This window comes from Centroberyx gerrardi, chromosome 2, assembly GCF_048128805.1.
Source record: "Centroberyx gerrardi isolate f3 chromosome 2, fCenGer3.hap1.cur.20231027, whole genome shotgun sequence".
NCBI classification, from domain to species: domain Eukaryota; kingdom Metazoa; phylum Chordata; class Actinopteri; order Beryciformes; family Berycidae; genus Centroberyx; species Centroberyx gerrardi.
Genome location: NC_135998.1, coordinates 9,425,081 through 9,448,773, shown reverse-complemented (window position 1 = coordinate 9,448,773; position 23,693 = coordinate 9,425,081). Strand labels below are relative to the sequence as shown.

At 41.5% G+C, this 23,693-nt stretch overlaps 1 protein-coding gene across 1 annotated transcript in view; it reads left to right on the top strand.

The window, feature by feature from the left end:
* Nucleotides 1-23,693, top strand: part of niban2a (niban apoptosis regulator 2a) — a 38,732-nt gene that overhangs the window by 6,601 nt on the left and 8,438 nt on the right. Inside the window, exons 2-8 of the mRNA XM_071909678.2 lie at nucleotides 785-915; nucleotides 3,442-3,570; nucleotides 4,204-4,309; nucleotides 5,058-5,225; nucleotides 15,820-15,935; nucleotides 21,951-22,055; nucleotides 22,194-22,356. Coding sequence (XP_071765779.2) covers nucleotides 785-915; nucleotides 3,442-3,570; nucleotides 4,204-4,309; nucleotides 5,058-5,225; nucleotides 15,820-15,935; nucleotides 21,951-22,055; nucleotides 22,194-22,356 — 918 coding nt within the window. The remainder of the gene's footprint in view (nucleotides 1-784; nucleotides 916-3,441; nucleotides 3,571-4,203; nucleotides 4,310-5,057; nucleotides 5,226-15,819; nucleotides 15,936-21,950; nucleotides 22,056-22,193; nucleotides 22,357-23,693) is intronic.

Sequence of the window (23,693 nt, the reverse complement as noted above, 5' to 3'; positions counted from 1 at the left end):
CTGCCATGATATAGAGTGTGTTGTAATTGTACTGATAAAACTTGACAGGCAACTCCCAACTTGTTATCTTTTCTTTCTAAAAGACGAGACATTTTCATTTTATTACACGGCACTTTACATAGAGAACTGATAGAGCTTATGAAGGTTACGTCCTTTCTTTTAGGCTCTTTCCTTGCTTTTGTGTGAGACTTAATATGTGAGATCTTGTCGTCACAGAAGAGTGAACCTTCAGTGCTTAACTACTCCCCACCTGTTTTCCTCTCAGTTACACTCAGTGAATATTCAATGAAGTTACCTAAATTATAATCCTAACAAATTCTGGATAGCATAGTGCTGAAAATAAAAGTGATAAAATTGTCCTCAAACATTCATGTAGGAGTGTGCAAGGGCAATTCAGACACTTGTTTTGTTCTCTTCTTGGCTTATATTGTCAGAACCAAACTGAACTTTTACTAATTTTTATAAGCTTTCTTCACTAATGTGTTTCACTACAGGACTGCGTTCATTTCCGCATAAGAAATGTGTTTATCTTTCAGTAAGAATGTCATCTTGTTTTAGAAAAGCTATACATAGACTATGAACTTATGTATTCTATTGTAACTTTAATAAAAGTGCTATAGAAATATAGTTTTATCAGTGTTGATAGTGTTGTTACTGTCATCATTGGCACAGAGTTTTTCTGTAGCATGCATATTTCCTGATGTTTGTGTGTGTGTGTGTGTGTGTGTGTGTGTGTGTGTGTGTGTGTGTGCCTGTGTGCCTGTGTGTCTCCCTCACTCTGCAGCTCGGACCAGGGATGTAATGAGAGAGTTTGGTGATATATATGAACAGCAGTATGCGGTCGCCCTCTTCAACAGCGTCCGCTTTGAGATCGAAGGCGGAGGGGGGCCGCAGTCGCAGCTCCTTCACAGAAAGGCAAGTTCCTCCACTCTGTTCCAAAAGAGAGGAAAAGTGAACGCCACATCCAGTATAAACCTGACTATTACAAACAGCATGACAAGCGAGATGTAAACAAGCTGTGCAATGTGGCTTCAACATGTGACTGCATTTCAGCATGTTCCTGTATACTTATTTTGCGGAGGATTTAACCACAAACATATTTGTTTTGGTGCCTTTAATGTCACAGATGTTTGGATATGAAACTTCCCGTCCACACTGATGCAGCTTGCTGTTAGAGATGAGATATCTTACCAAACAACAACTGTTTATATTCCCTGATGTCATTTGGAAATTGATTTACTGGCCAATCTGAAATGTTATTATAATGATCACAATCTGCTCCACAGCTTTTTAAACTTTCTCACATGAATCTAGTGGCAACTTCCTCTCTGTTTCTTTACAATAGTTTTTTTTATGCATTCTTGATCGCCACAATACACAACTTTGCACCCTTGTTTGTACCAGGACCATTTGTGCATAAAAATAATAATAAACTTTATTAATATAAAGCCAACTTTGACCACTTTTAAAACTATGCTCAAAACTTTTTTATTCTGCACTAAATTGATCTTTATTCTCTTTTTATGCATTTTAATTCCTTATTTATTCTCTCTTCTTATACACTTTATCACTTTTTATTTGTTTTATTTATCTTATCCTGTATTTCTTATGTAATGTTTTAAATACCTTGTGTAAAGCACTTTGAATTGCCTTTGTGTACAGAAACTTGCCTTGCCTTGCCTTACATAGCACTTTTTAAATCAACTGTTACAAAGTGTTTTCCAAAACAATCAGATAAATAAACACACTAAGAGAGTAGATAGAACACTCTTCACATCACTCTTCATCGATGTGGACATCGTTAAGCTGGCAGAAAGCCATGCTGTGTCCTTTGCATGAATGAGCTCATTCTTGGCATCTCCCTACCAGTATGTTGGGCTTGGCTAACATACTGGCTAATAAGCTAGCCTCCATCTTTACCTATCTATATTATTTTTCCCATCTTTTTGGTCATTGACTGCAATATCCCAGTTTAGCCACATTTTCATTTTACAACATCACATTATTTTTCTCCTCATTTATGTGTCTCCCATAACATTTACAGTACATGAGTGGGTCATGTTCAGTTCACCAGTCTGAGCCTTTAGGACGCACGCTGCCATACAGACTTGCCGTTCGGCGCTCTGTGCTCCTGCAGCGGCTGCAGCTTCCACCATCGAGTCATTGGAGGGAAAGTGGAGCACATTTCACACATGAACAGTGACGCTGTTTGGAACGCTGTTATGGACGATTCCCTCGTCTGTTCTCCTCACTGTGAATGTGGAGAGCGGGGAGCCGCTTGTGACACAAATGCAAAATCATGCGCATGTGCACCAACATGGGCACACACATTTTAAACATTTTATTTGCCTGGCTACCAGTTCCTGCAGAGAGACTGAACAGAATTTTGCTGGTTGAGAGAAGTAACACTCGGTGGACTCTTGTGGATTAAGAAAACGTAGTGCAGGCCTTAGGTTTATTGGTGCTCATTGGGAACACGATTAAAATCTACAGAAAACTAAGATACTAGCTCTTAATGAAGACTTTTTAAATTTCAAGCTTTTAGTCTCTTCCCTCTTTACTGGATTTAGAGACTTGGACATTATGCATGCAGCTCAAGAATTTACGTTTTTTTCTCACTGGAGACTTTCAATCTTAGAGCTAATATCTCAGCTTTCTATAGAATGTGGCTGGTTGTTTCTGCCTTTTGGATAAGTCTGTAACCTGTCCATAGCTGCCAAAAACCAGTAGCTACTATCGGCCGACAAACATACTCAGGACCTCTGACGTGTGCAGGAAATGGACAACCTATCTCAGGGATAAGCTCTTCTTTCTGCTCTTCCCTGACATAAATGACATCAGGGGTGTTGGGAACATTGGTGGGATAAAGTCACTCATGCACATTTGTACACACAGTTGAGAAATTCACATTCTCCAGCTAATTAGCCATCTAGTTAGCCAATCTGCTTTCAAACACAAGCGCCTCTTTCTTTTCCAGCCCCCACCCCCCACCCCTTTCTCCCCCACCCTCGTTCCTTCCTTCCTCACTGGGGCCGAGTTGTTTGACTTGCAGTATTATTTGATCTAAGACAGGAAATCTAAAAACAAAGTGGGTGGTGTGTAGTGCCGTGTAAGCATTTGTGTGTTCTTGGGTGAAATCTCCGCCCCCACACGTTTGGAAACACCAATTAAGCTTCAAGACCCCGGCAGCATCGAGGAGAGGCTGACTGAGCGAAGGTTCATTACACTGATGCATGTGCAGGATAAATGATTTACCCCGGCCAATCACGTTTTCAGAAGATTAATGAAATTCAGAGTTTAATTAAATCTAAAGTTCTCGTTAATACCTGATGAATGCACCGATTATGCTTCCCTATCACAACCCACATACAAAAATATTCTTTATGATTTTATCAATTGCTAATTGTCTGTTGTTCTCTTTGTGATTTTTCTCTGTGTTAGGATCCTCTTGCGGGACGGTGCATCTTCTCAGGGAATCTGTTTCAGTACCTGGAAGAGAACAGAAAATGGAGGAATCGCTTCGTGTTCGTGGCTCACAGCTACACCATCAGCCTCTATGAGACCAAAACAGTGAGTGCAGTTACTCTCATACACAGACATGAGCTGCTCATTCACATTTCTTCATTGTGTTATCTTACTAACATGCTATTAATTCTGTGATTTGGGCAATGGTAGGTACTGGGGTGTGCCTGTGTGTTTGACTTTTTGACCTCCTTTTCACCTGGCATTAACATGCGTCCTGGGTGATCAGATTGTGATCCAAATAAAACATAAAGTCCAAGTGTGAATGCACTCAAGACACACTGAATATCTGATCATCCAAATCCAATGAGGTGTCAGCGCCGCTTTTGACCACATTACCGAAGTAGTGTAAATGCAACGCGTCCACATTCAATCCACATAGGAGCTATGGAAACAGAAAAAAACGTCTTCTTCTTCTTGAAACGGACGTAAACTAAGTAAACTCTCCTCCACTGCTGCGCACGATTTGCATATTGTCTAAAACGATCTCTTCCTCTGTTTTGAAAAATAAGAAGGGTGTATGAGGGGAAGAGACGTGCGTGACAGTTTGTGTTTTGGGAGGGAAAGAGAGATCTGATTCCAGTGTGGATGCATGAGACGTATTTTAACCCGAGGTGTGAATGTAATCCAGCTAAAGAGACACCTGTGTGTATCTGTCTCACTGTGTTTACTGTCTGACAGGCACACGATCGCGGCCTGCACCCTAAATCAACTATCAACTGTGCGGGGTACAAGGCCCTGACTTCAATGGAGGAATACATGGACCTGATTAATACCAGTCTGCCAGGTAAGAAGAAGAAGGTTTTGAAAAAGACAAAGGAAAGAGAGAGATAAAGGAGGGGAGTGAGGTGAGGTGAGGAGGTGGGAGAAGTCGTTGAAACTGAATGATGGATAGAAATCAATAGGTAAATAAATACTTAAGTCATCCCCAGGGGCGATAATGTAAGAGAACAATAAAAAAGCAATAAAAAATATGTTACTCTGGAAATACCTACACATATTGACATTGATTGACATACTTTACAGTGATATTTAGAGATTTGCAGATTATTACACTACTCAAACACTATTCAAAATCTCCTTGCTACCCTTGACTGCACAGGAGCAAGTAAAGAGAGAATAGAGAGATCTATTATGCATATATGACCAAACATTTCTGAAAATGGCTTAAAATTGATAAGAATATAGTAAATTGGCATCTTTGACCTGTAAATCTGCCCCTGTCCCCAATATTTGTATATATTGTGCATGTGCATCATGCACAATATATAATAATATTTGATGCCAAAGACCAAATATAACTGCTTGAGGATGTTTTTTAATTCACTTCTTAAAACATGTATCAACAGATAAACTTTTATATAATTTGTTTTTACATGCTTTATCCCCATTGTATCTGCTTGTTCAGTTCTTCTTTAACCCTGTATTTAACTTTTGTGTGGCATTTTTTATTGTTTTTGTCATCTGTAAATCACTTTCCTAAGTCTGTTATACAAATAAAGTTTCTTATTCTCATTCTATCATGTCACCTTTAGGCATCAAAGCCAAAGTGAGCAGCAGCCCGTTTGTCAAGTATGCCACCCAGTTCCCCCTCATCCTGTGGCACCCGTACGCCCGCCACCACTACTTCTGTGTGATGACGGAAAAGGAACAGAAGAAGTGGCATGCTGTGCTGCAGGACTGTGTCAGGCATACTAACAATGGTGAGGAAACACAACACAACACACACACACACACACCTGTATGACGATTTTAATATCCAAAGATTACATGTACACCGAGTGAAAAAGAGCAGCTCTCTCTCTGCTCCACCCTGTGACAATTATTCCCTCTCTCTGCCCCTCCGTCATTGTTCGCGGCTCAGACAAGGGCGTGTGCGAGTATGTGCATGTGTCACAGAGCGAGAGCCTTTGCATGACATCCGAATGAGCCGGTCGATCAACGAAGGCGAGATGCTGTCAGGAATGATGTTTTTTGAGGTTTGGCCTTGGTTACAGTGCGACCTGTTGGTGTTCTGAATCAGCGCTCCAGATTGCGCGGCCCACTTGAGGGCGTGGAAGCAAACAGAGAGCGCTGCTTTGAATTGTTTTGGAGGATATTGTGGTGAATTCTGCATTCTGGTGCATGTTGGATTTCATTCAACCCAGTAGCTGAGACAGGAAGTGTGTACGCACTGCTCATATGAGGGTGTGGACCTGCTCTTCAACAACCCCAAATAAGCAATGACTCATTTGCATCTGCAATTAAGTTTATCTTTTGAAACAGGTATGAAACATGTGTATTGTGTTAAGTCACACAAGCAGGAAGCATTTCAGACAATACGCAAGCATAATTTAATCCAGTTTTTCTTACCACAGTGTTATCATTTTGCAAGACAGCTTTGTGAGGCACCTTCAGGCTCGGTCTAGGAGAATATAAACAGTGTGTGTAAATGAGTTGCCACACATCCGGAGAGGCAACTCCAGCATGATGATTGCAAAGTAAAGACCGTGCTTTAATCATCCAGAATATTTACATTTTAAGTTTGCAGTGCAAAGTGTGCAGTCCCCTTGCTGCCCTCCTTTGAGTTTGAGGAATGATGTTGAATTTTTGCAGATGCGGGTGTGTGTGTCTGCGTGTGTGTGGGTGTGTGTGTGTGTGTTCCCGCATTCACTCCGCTTTTTTAGACTTGAGACTGGGAGAAGGGGATCAGAATGAGCAGGAGCCTCAGGGTGGTTTAGATAATAGTACAAAACTATAGAGCTTATCCATTTAGTGATGTACAACAGGCAATTGAAGTGAACGAGATCAGGCTTGTTTGGATCCCACTGACTACAAAGGCAGGCAGTGTTAACAGCGAGGTGGAGATCAAGGTGGAGGTTATTTTTATAAAAGGTTCTTATGCACAAGTTGTGTTCTTACAACCAAATCCTTAACGGCGAAATTAGCTGGTTATGTTAATTCTCACGTTTTCCGTTTTCTGTTATATGTCAAAAGTTAAAACAAATTGTCAACAAACTGTCCCGTGTATGAATTCTATAGAAATATTTTTAAAGAGTTTTTAAGGTATTCTTTGAATCTCAGATATAATCAAAAAACATTTTTGTAAAGTCCCTCAGCTCTGTTATGTTACAGTTACTCCAACCTTCACATTATGCCCTCTAAATAAACAAACTATGTTATTAAATACACTACAGAAATGATATCTGAACAAGTTATTAATCTTTACTGAGTCTAAAAAATGATTTTAATGTAAACAAATGGAAAAACTAGCCAATGGAGTATGATAATTTCACTTGTTTTTCAAAACAGTGTCACTTGTTTCAAGAATTGGAAGTAAGTCAGGTCACTGCACTTGTTTCAAGATATTGTCACTTGAATTCTTGAAGCAAATAAAACTGCATTGGAAATTAAATTATCTATGCCCATTGGCACTGGAGATTTTAAGACTGAATTCAAGACTAAATTCTGATTAAAATGACGTGTAATGATTTGACCCACACAGACGTGACTTTACCTGAGATGACACACATTTGCATGCATGTACAGTACATGCATACACACGCACACACACACACACACACACACACACTCACACACAAGGCAATCACTAACACACGCAGTCACAAGCTGCTGACATAATGCTGTTTGTGTTCTTTTAGGCTTCAGGAACTTTCCTCATTACTCTAATGTGACAACTAATATATGGCTCAACCCATTCCTGTATGCTTCAAGTGATTGTTATGGATGGATTGCCATGCATGGGCAGTCATTGTGAGCCTCAAGCCAGCCACATCAAATCACTTAGCACTTAGGTGTATAGACAGAAAGCACAATAGTGCAGATGCAGGCAACCATCCACTACAGTTTGTCTAACCATCCACTACAGTTTGTCCAATCGTCCACTACAGTTTCCACTGTTTGCCAAAACCCAGAAACTTGGGCCTGGACCTTAAAGGAAGCAATACAACAGAATTTCCTGCCGTGTATCCACTGAAAAAACATTGGCCCTAGGCTCATCACTAGACTGACGAAGTTACCCAACCTGATTCAACAAGCTTGTTTTCCATTTAACTAGCTAAGCCAACTATTATTCCGACCAACTCTGTGGTTTGAATTCAAAGCATTCTGGTTAACCACACAGCTAGCAGCATTCTGTCACCAGCATTTTGTTTAGGAGCATCCAATTCAACATAGCAAGCAAGTCTGCTGAAGCCCAAAACATTAAAGCAAGAGGAGCCAAATATAGGGGCTTCATTTCCTGGGTAAAGCTTTGTTTTGGCCAACTGAGCACAGCGGAAAATGGGTTGGACGCCTGGAAATAAGTTCAAGCAGCAGCTTTGTCCCACAGTGAGTGAGGACGGTATTTCTGACTATAAGACAAAGTAGTGCATGTATCTTCACCCCTCTGCAGCCTCTCTTTGTATCCAGTCTGCTGCCTCTCCCATTATCTCCTCACCTGTTGGGGCATGCTCAGTAAACTCCAGTATCTCTGCCATACATTCCAGCTGTGAGGCTCGGCTGCAAGAACATGCTTTAAGGGAGAGAGGGAGAGGGACAGAGAGAGAGAGAGAGAGAGAGAGAGAGAGAGAGAGAGAGGGAGAGAGAGAGAGCGAGAGAGAGAGCGCTTGTTGCTGTTTTACCGTCAACAATGGAGCGGATTGGCATTCACATTTTTGCCTGTTTGCACATACAGCCGTCAGCCTTCATATTGTTTTTTATGGCTGCAGCACTTGAGCTCTTAGTGTTAGATGTCGCCCTGCCCAGTCTCACCTCTGTCATGTTGGTGTTTTGAGGAAATCCAGACCTGGTAGTCCCTTTTCCTGGAGCTGACTAATGGTTTTACAGGCTGACCCCCGCTCTCACTGCAGTTCCTCTTACCCACCGGCCTTACAGACCACAAACACACACATACACACACATACATGCACGCACCCGTTTCTAACAAGGCACCTTTTAAAATGTCTTTCTACAATGACAGGCTTTGAGTGTTGAAATTGTCTACTTTTTTAAAAATATGACACCTTTGTTAGCAATTCTGTCAGCACAGGTATCTGAGACTTGGCTCATGTTTTGCCAGTTCACTCAAGTGAGGCATTAGTACTGCATTCTGCGTCACTGAGTTACGTTTTTAGTCATTGGTGTTGAAATTGGAGTTGCGGTACTGTAAGAACAAACTGACAGGAGCAGAGGAGCTTCATGCAAAGCGGTTCTTCCAGAGTGTTTACACTGAGAAGATCCTGGGAGTCGATACTGGCTCTCCAACACAGAGACACTGTTCAGCCCGCTTAGATAAGTTAAACCACAAGTCAAATATACACGCTGACATGCTGCGGTCCTATCTGAATACATTGCGTTTGCTGTTATCATAAAGCGCCGGCCAATAAAACAGGGTAGCTGTCCATGAGTGCTGCTTTGCATTGCCTTAACAGGACAATTTGAAAAGCATCCTGTTATCAGCTCCATGTCCAGCCTGTCCAATCCCAGCGCTCTGTACAAGACGAAGACGCAGCCCATTATGATTGGTCAACCTGCCAGTCCGTACGTTTGCTCAGGATCAGACTAACATGGTTTGGACTTTTTAGCCAAGTCACAAAGTCAAAAATGGTTAAGCATAAAGTCTCCAGTGAAGGGTTAGTGTTGAAGTCAGGGTTGGAGCCATTCATGAACTGAATTGAAAATGCATGGTCAATTTCAATTCAATTCCTGGAGTTGGAATTGGAATTAGAATGTCACCCAGCTCTATGGAAACAGAATGTGAATTGAATTGGAATGACAGGGAGCAGAATTTAATCCCATTAAATTCGATGAAACTCCACTTCTAAGAGAGGTTCGACTCGCTAAACATTATAAAAACATTATAAATCAAACATTATGAATCAAATAAAAGACAGTTAAACCAACACACATTCAATCATATTGTTTGTATTACGATTGCATGTTATGCATCAAATACCACCTGAAAGGTTAACATTTTATGATATTCAGTATTGATAATATATAACACTATGTGTAATCTCAAATTTGTGGTAAAAACAAACAAAAAAAAACATGGAATTTCACAGAAATTCACAGAATTAAAATTCAACTTCCTGAAATTCCGATTCAATTCTAATTCTGTTTCCAGTAGGTTTTTTTCAAATTCTAATTCCAATTCCCCAGTTCAAGTGATGAGTTCATTCATGAATTAACCCCAACCCTGGTTGAGGTTGAGGTTAGGTTTATAATTAACTTTTCAGGTGAACCTGATGACGAGTTACGGTCTTTCCGGCCCTTGCCGCTCGGTCTGAAAGCAGCAGCCCAGCAGCCTGGTAGTCTAATGCAGGTTGGGTCATCACATCAGCAGTGGGAGTCGGCCGCTGGGCCACCGGAGAGCCATCAATCACAGCCGGCTCTCCCTCCCCCACAGCCTTGTTACACCAGTCACCAACCCCCGGCTCGGCTCCACAGACCCTGGACAAATTCCACCCAGCCAGTAGGGACCTGCGAGCAGCACGTTGCAGGGAGGATAAAAAAAAATGTCACCCAAGCTTTTTGTGGCTTCTCGGTAGCAGAGTAGTGTGCTTTCTGGCGTTCTTTATGTTTCAAAATACTGTAATTTATGTTCACTTTGGCAAGATAACAAGCTCACCAGGCAATAATACACTCACATACAAAATAATATAATATATATATACAGTATATACAAATAATAATACAAAAGGTTGTTTCCTCCCTGCTCCTTGTCTCTCTGACTGTCTCTCTGCTGGGTCAGATGTGTTATGTGTTTTAACTCACTGTTTTATTATTTTTATGTATATTTAGCTGTTTTGTTTTGTTTTATTGTATTTTATAATGTTTAATTGCTTCTGTTACTACTACCTTATTTGCTGCTGTCCTGGCCAGGTCTCCCTTTCAAAAGAGATTCTGAATATCAAGTGGACTTCCTGGTTAAATAAAGGTTAAATTAAAAAAAATAATGAATAGAATATACCCATACAGGGTTTAGAGCATAGGGATGTTACATACTTATTTGAATTCAGCCGCTCCTTGTTTGGGTACCGCTCTCCCATTCCCCTGTCCCATTTAAAATAGCATATTCTAACTTATTCAGTCATGTGTGTTCCTGGTCTCTGGCTCATTCATGGTATATTTCCGTGAGTGTTTATTGTAGTGTGGGTTAGCCCTGGTTTGACCAGTTGCATAGGGCTGCACCATAGCGAAATCTTACTCATGCATGTTGACAAGGGCAGGAGTCGTGAGAGGGTTAGGAAGAAGAAAGAAGGGATCAGAATTGGCTTTGACGTGGTGAAGGCAGGCGGAGCTAAGATGAAGTCTCTGACCATAAATCTACGGCCATATTCTGACATCCTCAGTGATTTTATTTATGCTTAATGCGATTTTAATGTCAAATAAATCTAATTAAAATCAAATACACACAGACTTGTGGAAGTGAAGGCCTGGGAACTCGTCCCTGGCTGTTGCTAAAATCCCACCAACCACAGCGCAGCGCAGAGCGAGGCAGAGAGGGAAATGCCTCAAATAAAGAGACCGTGGTAAATGCTACCACATGTTCTATTTATACACAGAGTACACACATACACACACACACAGTGGACAGAACCGACTAATGTCAGCCTCAGCACTGGTTGTAATCTGTTCCTTGATCCAGCTTTGTTCAGACACATGGAGAATGAGCGGTGGTTTACAATTTAATTACTTTCCCTTTTCCTATTTTCTGTTGCCATCAAGTGGAAATTTCTCTCCAACTGAGCAACAAGCTGAGAATCTAGAAATCACTTCCAACTTTTTCATATGGGATCTCACAATGGGATGTGAATAGGGGACAGAAAGTTGTGCAGTTTTAAAATTGGATCCTTTCCCTCTCTGTCTTTCCCCATCTGTCTTTATGTCTGTCTGCAACACTACTGGCCACACACTGAGCACTAAAAGGCTTCAGATCACAGAGAAAACTTTTATAAACATGTGCAGTTTACTGTGCAAAAACGTTTTAAAAATTAAATTGGTATTGTGCACAAACATATTGCTACCGCCACAAAATCAGACACACATCTGGTTTATATGGAGTGTAGACTAATTATAGTAATTATCATAACTAGCATCAATTAACTCATGCCCAATACACAAAGTACACCTGAATATGGAACCAGACACTGAACTGTTTGGGTTTTGAGACATGATGATGATAAACACTGAATTGTAGAAACAAATACAACAAACCAAACATTCAGACTTTTTCCTTAATTAATTTGTAACAGCAGCAAGAGTGAGTGTCCCTTAAAGGAGCTTCTCCTTCACTGTCTCGATTTTGACAAAAATATCATCTTTGCAAAGACAATATGTTGGTTGTGGGGTGATTTCAACAAATCTATTCTGCTGAAATGCCAATGAACGGTCCAAACTTTAGTCCCGCCCGCAAAGGCACTGATTGGCTCGCTTGTTTCTCCGAGCGAGAACAAGCCGTTGACTAGAGCAACACCAGACTCTCTGAATCGCTCCAGAAAATCTGAAAAGTGGGCGGGACACGAGTCAGGAGTCCGGAACCAGGCTGCCAACTTCCCAAAATGCATTTACATTCTTAGGCATTTAGCTGATTCTGTTCTTTGTGCAGGTAGAAGGTTAGTGTCCTGCTCAAGGACACTTTGACAGGACATGTGGCTGCTGTCGGACACATTTTCAGATGTGTGTTTTGAACTTGTGACCTTCTGGTTCTGGGACAGCGTCACTGAGCCGCAGGCCGCCCCGCTGCTTCAGACACTTCCACAGTGTTTGACCTCCAAATGATGCTTGGTCACCTGCCAAAGTGGCTGCTGGCCGGCGTTATTTTCCCACCGTGCCTCTGACTTTTGTGTCCAGTGCATTCTCATGAAACCTGGTGCCAAGACAAGCGAACACCCCGACCCTCGTCCGTCATCCCAGAGTTAGCAGGGACGGCTTCCTGTCCGACTCCACCCCCCTCCCCCCTCGCTCCTCGGTCACTTCCTGTCTTTGTCAGCCTGTCCTGAGTCACACACTTACACTCACAGACAAAACACCCTGATAGACAGACTATATAACACACACACACACACACACACACACTGGTGCTTGTGCATGACTGTGAAACAACACAGCTTTTCACTCATGCATGCCTCGGCCTTACCTTTGCTTATCATCCATTATGTATTGCCTACATTGTGTCAGTCTATCAAATATGGATTTGGCATGGGAAACCTCTTTATTTAGTTTTTGTCCTCTCTTGATACTTCTGCAATATCCAGAAAAGCTTAAAGATCGGCTTGCTTTTTCCATTACCTTTGTTTCAAGGTTTTTTATTGTGGCTGTAGGCCAGTTGAAAACACATCAGGCTTACAGAAGCATGTCTCGACAATATCAATAAAAATTTAAACCACATTACAAATTAAACGAGTACAGAAATATAACTTCCCCGCATTGTTTGTGCACACTGTCATTTGCCCTCCAGCCCGTCATAAGATTGAATGTATTGCGATGTCCCTGTTTGTAATTTGCCATCTGTCACCCAGAAGGGATGGATGGACTTCTTACAGAGCCACAGCAAAGAGTCCAACAGAATAAAATCAAAATTTGATGCAGCTAATGTTAGATTTTGAGTCGTGTAATGCTGAATTTCTTTTAAAAATGGGAGTCATTATGGCTTCACTTGTGTGGCGGAAGAATTGAATCATTCTAATTGCTGCCACAAAACTAAGCAAACAGTCATCTACTGTATATCAAAGGGAAGAACTCTACAGTGATTGCTTAACGGGGATTTTCACCAGTAAAATATGTCTGTCTCTACCCTTCGGGGAGCAGCCTACTGTGATTATAGGCAAAAAGTCTGAATCGGTTCCAGTGCCAGACTTGCCAGGCCCAGCTGGGTCCGGTCACATGAGCAGCTTACGTACCTCAGATGCTAATTTGCCCCCTTTTCAGTGCAAGGCAATGTCAATGGAAGTTTGGATCTAAGAGGTGAACCTGGCGATTTGAATGCAATGAGAGCTTATTTGAGTGTCTCCATCCAAATGAGCCAAATAATTCTCAAGTGCTATTTGTTTTGCAAAAGAAAAAGCAATTGTATTTCACGAAGATCTACCAGTATTCTCTATTCTTGCAAATATTGCACGTGGCCTGACCCAGCTAGCAATTCTGGTTCAAGAACTGGTTCAAATTTTTTGCCTGTGATCACAGCACTCACCGAAGGATAGAGACAGAAATATTTTACTACTGAAAATGGGCGGTATTCCCCTTTAAGGCCAAACAAAATGTTTACAAACTGTAGGGATGTTTCTTTCCATACATCTAAAAAGCACACCTGGTTATATGCATTTGTGTCGGCCGTATACCTTTCAGCACCCAGTGTCCCGTGTGCAGCGGCCTTGAGAGAGAGACAGAGAGAGAGCGAGAGAGAGAGAGAGAGAGAGAGAGAAAGACAGAGAGACAGAGACAGAGAGAGAGAGACAGGGAGCTGGAGAGAGAGACAGGGACAGAGAGAGAGAGAGAGAGAGGCGGGGGGCACAGAGACAGAGATGGAGAGAAAGACAGAGAGAGAGAGAGAGAGACAGAGAGAGACAGGGACAGAGAGAGAGAGAGAAAGAGCGAGAGATACAGAGAGAGACAGAGAGAGAGAGAGAGAGAGAGAGATCAGCATCCTTACACCAGGAGACAGCTCTTGACCTTGGCTAGCGGTGTATTTTCATCACGTAAACAGAGAGCCACATGATGAGGGCCAACTTCCTGAAAACGCACGCTCAAAGCCGGGTCCCTTTTCAGCCGCTTCCATTGTCCTGTCGGCTGGGAGGGTCGGTTACCGTGGCAACCACGCACAATCTGTGCTCCGACTAGCCAACACCTTCCTGTTTTGAGGGATGACACAGCTGTGTGTGATAGGGGCTGTGGGTCCGGTGTTGTCCCACACTCCAGGAACTGTTGCTAAATATACTCACCGGCCAACCTTTATATTTGTATGACCGTCCCCAGAGGTGACTCAGATGTTATGGAAACCACTCTGGATGTGGTGGAGTTTGCAAAAGCCACTGAAATGCCCATACACTTTACTCCATAGGGCTTTGCGTGCAGCATAGCAAATAAACATCCACCGCTTCCATGTAGAGCAATCTGAGTTGTTGTTTTTTTCATTTTACAGTACAAAAAACGACAACAAATTAAGTCACAAGCCAAACACATCAGAATAATAAAAAAACAAACAAAACTTGTTATCTTGTATACCAATACTCTCATATATGTATATATAAGGTATTATGTAATCAATCATCCTATATGTTGTTAGTGTCATTTTGTTGAGATGTAAACGCTATCCCATTTTTCCTCAAATCTGACCTCTTGAACTGTGTGTGTTAATTCTTCCATTACATAAATCTCTCGTACTGTATCCAGCCATTGTTCCTGAGTTTGAGGGTCTAATTTTATATCATCTCCTTGTAATAGCTGCTAACAGTATTTTAAGCATGTAATTATCATCACCTGACACTGTCTCCTTCATTATGTTTCCTAGGTACAACGCAGCGCATGAACATTCTGTCATTTCAATATAAAGAAGCCATACATACATGACCAAAAATCATCACAGCTCTTACATCTGGTTGTGTTTCCCAGAGCCGGCTTGCAAATAAGATGATTTTGTTCCTCTGCAGACGTTTGGACTTGAGTCAGACTCGAGTCCAAGACTTAACTTGATACATGAAGAGAATACTTGAGACTTGACTTGACTTGGGTTCTGGTGACTTGGGACTTGACTTTGACTTGTGCTTTGATGGCTTGAAAAGGTTTCTAAAGACAAAAGATCTTGTGTTTGTGTAAATGACTTAGATTGAAAGCGATGAGATTTGTTCCACCAGACGACTGAATTTCAATTCTTTTTTCTGAATTTAGATGAAATGATTGAATTTATTGAAGTTGAAACTGATTATAGAAATCAAACTCATGATGCTCTTACAGGTTTTTATCCTATTAAAAAAAGATTGCTTTGAAAAGTCCTAGATATTTTGAGATTTTAAGACTTTAAGATATTAAATTGATACTGGACTCTTGATTTGTTCTGACTTGACTTGCTGTTCTACATTTAGACTTGAGAGTTGACATTAATGACATGGACTTGACTTGGACTTGACTTGGTAATCTACATTTAGACTTGGCACTTGACTTGAGACTTGGGACTCGAGGAAAGTTGACTTGATCACAGCTCTGCTCCTCTGTAAACCAGAGCACTGTCTCAGCTCTTGGAGGGTCACGGGGGAAACGGATCCTGCGTCTCCGTCGCTGCTGTAAAGCGTCTTCTCTGCTCTCTCCCGCCCCCAACAGGTCTGTCAGAGGAGTGCAGAGTTCAGACCCCGGCCTTCACCGACGCAGTGCGACTCCACCGGCAGGCCAAGGGACACTTCGGGACCTGGGACATGATGTGTGGAGCGCCCCCGCAGGTGGGACCCAGTCAGGATCTCCTGTCTGTTAATCACACTGTATTTCACTCCAGGGAGTTCGCTTCACACTGAGGATAGAAAGATTAATTCACTCTCTACATTACATTACATTACGTCATTTGCAGACGCTTTTGTCCAAAGTGACTTACAATAATTGCATTTTGTCAACTCTCTATATGGAGAAAAAAAAAATCAGGATTTCTAATATTATAGTATATTCAGTTGTATTTGTGCACCTGTGCTGCAGGAGACAAGTTGTAGATTTTCCTCAACCATTTCCTAACAATTTATGTATGTACCTGTCCAAAGTTCAGGTCAGGGTCGCACTTCAGGACAGAAACAGCCATAGTTCAACCTCTTGAGAGGCCATGATGATGATGGATGTCTTTCAGGCAGTGTTTTCTAGAGGCAGGGCCGTTTGCATGAGAAGAGCCTTTTCTCTACATGCAGCTATAGGGAAATTAATCTCTCTACATCATAAGCAGTTCCCCCCTCCCCTCGCCACGGTACAAGATCTTAAGAGATTGTAAGCAGCAATTCCCCACCCCTCAGCATACCAGAATGCACAGGCACACACACACACACACACACACACACATGAACATACACACACAATTTGGCCAGGTTCCTCTGGACTGGGGTCTCCCCTCTGAATGAGTCTCTTTCAGTCCCCTCCTAGAGCGTCAGAGTGGTGCTGTGTGTTTATGGCTCTCTTCTTCCTCTTCTAAAAGTTCCCGCTCTTTATCTGAGTTTCTCTCTAGTTCCCTTGCTATTGTTTGCCATTTACAAGTTAAAAAGGGGAAATATTGTCCCCTGGGGCCGTGTTTTTGTTGATACAGGAGTGTTTTTGAAGCTGGTAAATAAAAGTGTCAAGAAGTAGTCTCTGTTTCTCCTGAGGTGATTGATTGAGCTGAGATACTAATAGAGACTAGCTTAATACAGGCACCATGTAATCAATTTACTATATCAATATCTGTAGTACCAGAACATACAGGGCAGCAGGTCTTTTAACTGTAAATTCACAGGTTTAAATTATAATTCAAGCCGCAGTGAACGTTAAGCCATTTTTTCAATATGCTCTGTCTCCCATCTAAAACTCCCTGTGGATTTTGTACATGCTGTTATCAGACAAACAGTTACCTTGTCAGTTATTCCCCTGCCTCTAGATGCCATTCACTTTCATTCAACTCCAAATTATATCGAACCCAAATCTCTGAGATGGCAAACCGAGTGTAGTAACGTAATCCATGGAGGAGATTTGTGCGTCTACACAATTTTTGCCAGGCCTTGCCTGATAAAGCATTTTGTGAATGAAAAGCAGTTTCTATCCAAATATATTTATACATTTTTTAATTAATGCACACATTCAGAAATCCCTCGCTGGACCCACGGGGCAAGAGTTGGCGTGCCTATGACGTTAGGCGAAAATGTAAACATTGGAACTGTTTTTTGGAAGCTGTTTCATGTTGATTCTGACAATAAACAATAACAAATACATCTCCAAATGCTAATGTGATTAGCTCAGGCAGTTTCACCCACAACTTTCACCATGATCTTTGCTTACACTTGATATCAGAAGTCCCACCAACATATCCCGCCTCATTTCCAGCATATTAGCTAAGGAAGAAAGTTTTATCTGCCTGAAAGTTGTTCAAATGAAATGGATTAGAATAAGGTGCACAGTAAGCAGGTTTTCTTCATTCTTCAAGATCTACACAAGTCAGTCGGACCTAATGATAACCAAAAACGTGTTTCTTATCCACTATGAGACATGTTTCAAAATTTAGAATATATTGGTAAAATGCAGGACAGCTAAGAAATCCCTCTAGCTACATGTTACCACAACAAAAACACACAGGAATTTCATAAGGGAGAGACGGCACTCTGGAAAATGGGCTCAACATTCACCATGACTGGAATTACGCTTTAATACCTTCAACCAGCCACTGTTTCCATCCCCGTCAAAGTGTCTTTTAGCAAGACAGCGAAATACATACATGTTCGTCTCTCATACAGATCTGCAAAGAAAATCCCTAAATTCCACTGTGTGTGACATGCCGATTGTTCTAAAAATATCAGTAAATATAAATATAATGAGAAGTTTCCGGAAGGGAAGGGAGGGATTTTAAGATGCCATGTCCAAGACTGGCTTGTGTTCACACAGCGCCCCACGCTCCACACAGGCCAGACAGAGGGACTGTATGGACATCTATGGAGAAGAAAAACAAAACACCAGCCTTGCCTTAGGAGAACATTCTCGCACACGCAGGGCAACATTACTGAGAACATAATTCAAGTTCTACCTAAAAGTAGAGCGGGCAAAGTGCCTGAGAGTGTGCCAAGCAGAGTCCGAGGCCAAGCCAGAGCATATTAAAACTCTGAGTTATGGCTTTGAACATGGAGCCAAGACTACTGAGTGTATTTTCACAGATGGTGTAAAAAAATTTGACTGAAAATTTGAATTGAAAATTACCTGAAAACTTCTTTATAGACCACAATGAATGATGTAGAAGCGCTGTACTTTTTCTTTCGTTCACATTGTTACATATGATGTATCAACTTTTTTTCAGGTCCTGTTTATGATTCATTCAATTTTAGTATTGGAATTGGAAGTGTTTTTTTTTTTCTTTTTGTCAGATAGGGATGGATGTGTTATAGAATAGAGCAGTAGGTGTGTTACAAATGCAGCATGTTAGAAAACGAGAGCAAGATAGAAAAAGATTATTGCTCAAGGCTTGATTTCAGGAAGGGTTCTTAATATATAAAGAATTGTATTTACACTGTGTGTATGTGTGTATAGGTGTGTGTAGGTGTGTGTGTGTGTGTGTGTGTGTGTGTGCAATTTAAAGTTTACATTTTATACTGACTTCTATATTGGCTTAAAAATCTGATATTCCCTGCTTGCTATCATCTCCCATGATGTCTTTTGTTGGAAGAAGATGAACGAATAACCTGCGAACCAGTTTAAAAATGTTAATTTAATCAATATAAGTGCTGTTTTTTGTGGATAAGGGGAATGCAAAAATGACAAATGGACTCATTGGACAAATGCACATTTAGGCTATAAATTTTATTTAATTTCAGGTGACATCCTCTCCCATAAAAAGCGAGAGAACGCACATTGAGACCCATATGGTCACTAATGCAACAATAATATAGACACAATGCTACTTCTTTAGCGCTTCACTAATTTTGTTGTGTTATTTGTGCTGACAAAGCCCCTATACTTGTTTGTCAGGCCCTTCTGTCCGTCTCTCTGCTTTTGTCGTGGTCATTAATTACCCAGCAACATGTTTCTCCAAATATTTAGTTTAGCTTAGTGAAAGCCTAGTAGAGGTGCTGTGGAGGTCTACATAAAGGAGTATTGAGCATTAGGAAACTGTGTGTGTGCGTGTGTGTGTGTGTGTGTGTGTATAGTAAGGGCAGTGGCACTAACTCTTCCTGCCTCTCTGTGTCCAGCTGCAAATCGTCTCAATTGCCCCAGTGTTTCCACACATGTGTGCCACACTGGAAAGAGAGGTTGCACATTTTATTTTATTTTTTTATTTTTTTTCTCGCCAGGCTTGTTTCTGTTTTTCTTGGGGCGGAGGGTATGGGTTGTTTTTGCCCACACCTTTACGCACAACCCCCAGCCGTCACGTTGCCATAGAAACTGTAACATAACTGGTGTGCGAGGCTGGAACTTAAAACTCCAACTCACACTATGAATTGTAGGGATCATTAGCACTGTACTGGATATTATTTCTCCTACCTGCCGCTATACATGGGTATGAATAAATATGTTTAAATACGTCCAGAAACAAATTATTACATGGAGGACAAAGTTTCTATTACTGGAAGGACTCATTTGACTTGTATTGTCCAATGATTATTTAAGTGAAAAATAGACACTGGACTGTGAAAAATCTGGAAAAATAATAAACATATCAACACCTGTCCTACTCTTCAGCACTTCTTTCTGTCAAAAAGGGCTCCTTGGTCACTTAACACAACGCAATCTTACATTTCAGGCAATTTCAATGAGTCAATCAGAGTTAAACAGCCAATGATTGGGGGGTTTGGGGTGCCACCCCTTTGGCGCCACCCCTGAATTGATTTCCATCCCATTTATTTGCATTCAATTGATTGTCATTTATTCAATTTTTATTAAGCTTATGCAAGAAGAGCACAAACCAGAGTTACAGGTTACACGTGTACATGCATCCAATTAGTGCTCACAAATATTAACACAAAATATGTTTGTATAAGATAAATTAGACATACCATGAATAAACTACAAGCACAAAAAGCTAGAATGTAAATATCATACATCAACTCAAAGGTTCTTCATATCACAGACCCGCAAACAGACAAACATTAGTCCACTGATCCCCAATCAGTGGACTAATCAGTGGATCTTTGTCCCAGTAACCTCATATGGGAAAATGTTTGTTGCTAATTTAGTATTGAACTGTCTAACTGTCTACACTCTACATGGGGAGATAATAGTGATGAGAGTAAAACCTATGATAAGGATAGTTATATACATCCTATAACTGGGATCATTTCTTGTGAATTAAACTATAGTGAAATCAACCTATTCCTTATTTTGCTGCGGGACCCCCTGGAGCCCCCTCAGGGATCCCTGGGGGTCCCCTGACCTCACTTTGAGAACCACGACATAAGCAATCAAATGAACATCCCAATGTGAAAAAAATACGTACTCTCCGTTTCATAAAGTCATAGTTACATTAGTATGCTACATTAAATGCTGTTTAATTTTGTCTTTTGTTTTTTTCTCAACAGTCAGTCAGCCTGTCCTGGTCCCATGGTAACCTGTTAATTATTTTGCCTCCATAAAACTTGACTCATAAATTTGATCTGACTATGAAATCATTCGGATTATGTAGAGTCTAAATAAAGTAAGAAACTACAAAACATCCAGTGACGTTCACCTACTTTTGATATTTGATATGTGATTATATGTGGAGGTGATGTCTGTTGTTATTGTCTTGTATTTCAAAAAACAACACCTAGATATCGGTTAACATCTAAAAATAAAACATGTTTTAGTGCGTCTGGTCCCTTTAAACTGCATTAGCCGCCCAGAAAATTGCAGCCCTGAACAAACAGGGCTTTTGTCTGTGACGGCCCTTCTGCTTCTCCTTTCCTCTAACATCTAACCAACACAATGTCTTTACTTCAAGGCAGCGGCGGTGTAAAGAGCGAGGCGTGTTTTAACCGCCGCAAAGGGGCCAAAACAATGTTAGTTTTGTGATTGACCTCTTTGTCCAACCCCGGCTGTCAGCAGAGATTAAAGAGCCGTACTTCTACTGCTTACAGCCGTACTGGGAGATCCCACTACAACCAGTTACCTCCTTATTGCAGTCATAAGTTAATAATTACTGTCATGCAAAAGTCAGATAACTGAAGCTTGTGGAAGGGTGAGAAAAGTTCAAGAGAGGTGTGTGTGCCGCATGTAAATAGTTGAAATTGTGCTGCTCTGTTTTGAAATATTTGCAATAAAGTAGGTCTGTGTGTTTCTGTCCTCGAGAATAGACAGAGAGAGAGGAAAGACCGCTGATGACCTGAGGTAGATTGGAGAATTCGCCTTCTTGCAAAATCCAGTTTTTCATTCATGTTTTGTCTGAGAGTGTCTATCAGCCGAGGTTAGAGAGACTATCAGGCTATTTATCTGAAGATATTTGCTCTCTAAGGACTTTAATATTCATGGGTATTTTAACCATTTTGTCATCCTCTACACGCTATTCATTCATGCGTATTCTTGCGTGTTTAAATCCCTTACATGTTTCATGTTCCTCACACACATTCAAAGTAAAAGATCTCTGAAATTGTTGCTTAAAGTTGACTGCAATGTTTGTTGCTGCTACCTTTGATGTTCCTTAAACGGAGACGATTTTCTCTGTTGTGTCAACACACATGTAGCTTAGACAAGGGCTAATAAAGTCTCGTGACCATTCGTTGCCAACCTATATCCTCCTCTGTGTGTAAATGTGTGTGTGTGTGTGTGTACAGATCCTGGCTAATCTGGTGATGGAAACCCTCCACCCAGAGCTGAGAAACCTGATTGGTCCTCGTCTGAAGGGGAAGATGCAGCAGAGACAGAGAAACTGGATGCTGGTGAGTTCCTATTAAACATTACAATGTATTGTTCAGAATAATGCGTATGGGTCCGCAGATACAGGAATTTAGAATACAATTAAACAAGCCATTATAACATTTAAGTTTTGTTTTGGCATGGTGTTTTCCCCGCTCCAGATCTCCGATGCGGTGTACAGGCAGGTGTTGGCGCAGACCACCGGTCAGTACGACGCCTTGGTCCAAGCCTGTGAGGCCGAGAGGCCGCCGCTGGACGCCGCTCTGCGCACCGACATGGACCAGATGATCACTTCCAAAGAACACGTCAGCAGCAAGATACGAGGTACAGAAAGACCCAGCAAGGAACAAGGGCTTACAGCAGTTTTGTTTGAGTTTAACAAAATAGGCAATTTTGACAGCATGATAAAGAGATTATTATTCAGAACTACTACTAAGCTGACAAAGTAACGGAGAATGTTTTATGATGCTTGCCTATCTATCTAAAGAGCTATGTCATGACATAGTGTAATGATAGATAGATAGATACAGTAGATAGATACAGTAGATAGATAGATAGATAGATAGATACTTATGAAAAAGTACAGTAATCCTATGATCAATATCACAGCAAAATCACAAGTCCATATAGGAATCTTATAGAATATTATAGGAGAAAGTACGATCAGGTCACTATAAACTCACCATTAAGTACCACAGAAAACTATAACGCTTTAAGTCCCTTTATGGATATTATAGGAACATTACAGTATTTTTTCATTAGGGGAAAGAAAGAAAGAAAGACAGAAAGAAAGAAAGAAAGATATTCCCACCCATAGAAAGACACACACTCGCAGGCAGAAACACCACAAACCACTCTGACACACCCTCAGCGGTTTCGAGACATGTTGTTTTTCATGACGGCTCATTTGAATCTATTTTTAAACCGAACGCCATCTGAATACCTGTCCAAACATTATGCCATGCAATATCATCTCTCTCTCTGTGTGTGTGCTGTGTAACGTGAGCTAGCCCGGCCTGAAAGGGAGGCTTTCGTCTTGTTTGCCTACTGTTTGCCTCGGTGAGACAAACTCGGTAGCTGTGGTTTCTCTGGTTCAGGGCCTGTTGGCACGGAGAAGCCATCGGACTGGTCATTGAATAACACAACGCTACTCGACGGCATCGTGTTTCGGCTGAGTCTGTTTGGACACTTGGCACTACAGGGCCTCTCCACTGTAACTGAGCCTCCCTCTCTCTCTGTGTCTCTCTCCCTCTCTCTCTCTCTCCCTCTCTCTCTCTCGCTCCCTCTCTCGCTCACACACATTTCCAACCTCCTCTCTCCTCTGACACTCCTCTTTACTCTCCCTCTTCCTTGTCACCACTTTTTCTTGTGTTGACCCATCCTCCTCTCTCTCTCTCTCTCTGTCTCTCTCTCTCCCTCTCTCTATCTCACTCACACACACACACACACACATTTCCAACCTCCTCTCTCCTCTGACGCTCTTCTTTACTCTCCCTCTTCCTTGGCACCACTTTCTCTTGTGTCGGCCCATCCTCTCTCTCTCTCTCTCCCTCTCCCTCTCTTTCTCCCTCTTTCTCATACACACACACACACACACACACTTCCAACCGCCTCTCTCCTCTGACGCTCTTCTTTACTCTCCCTCTTCCTTATCACCACTT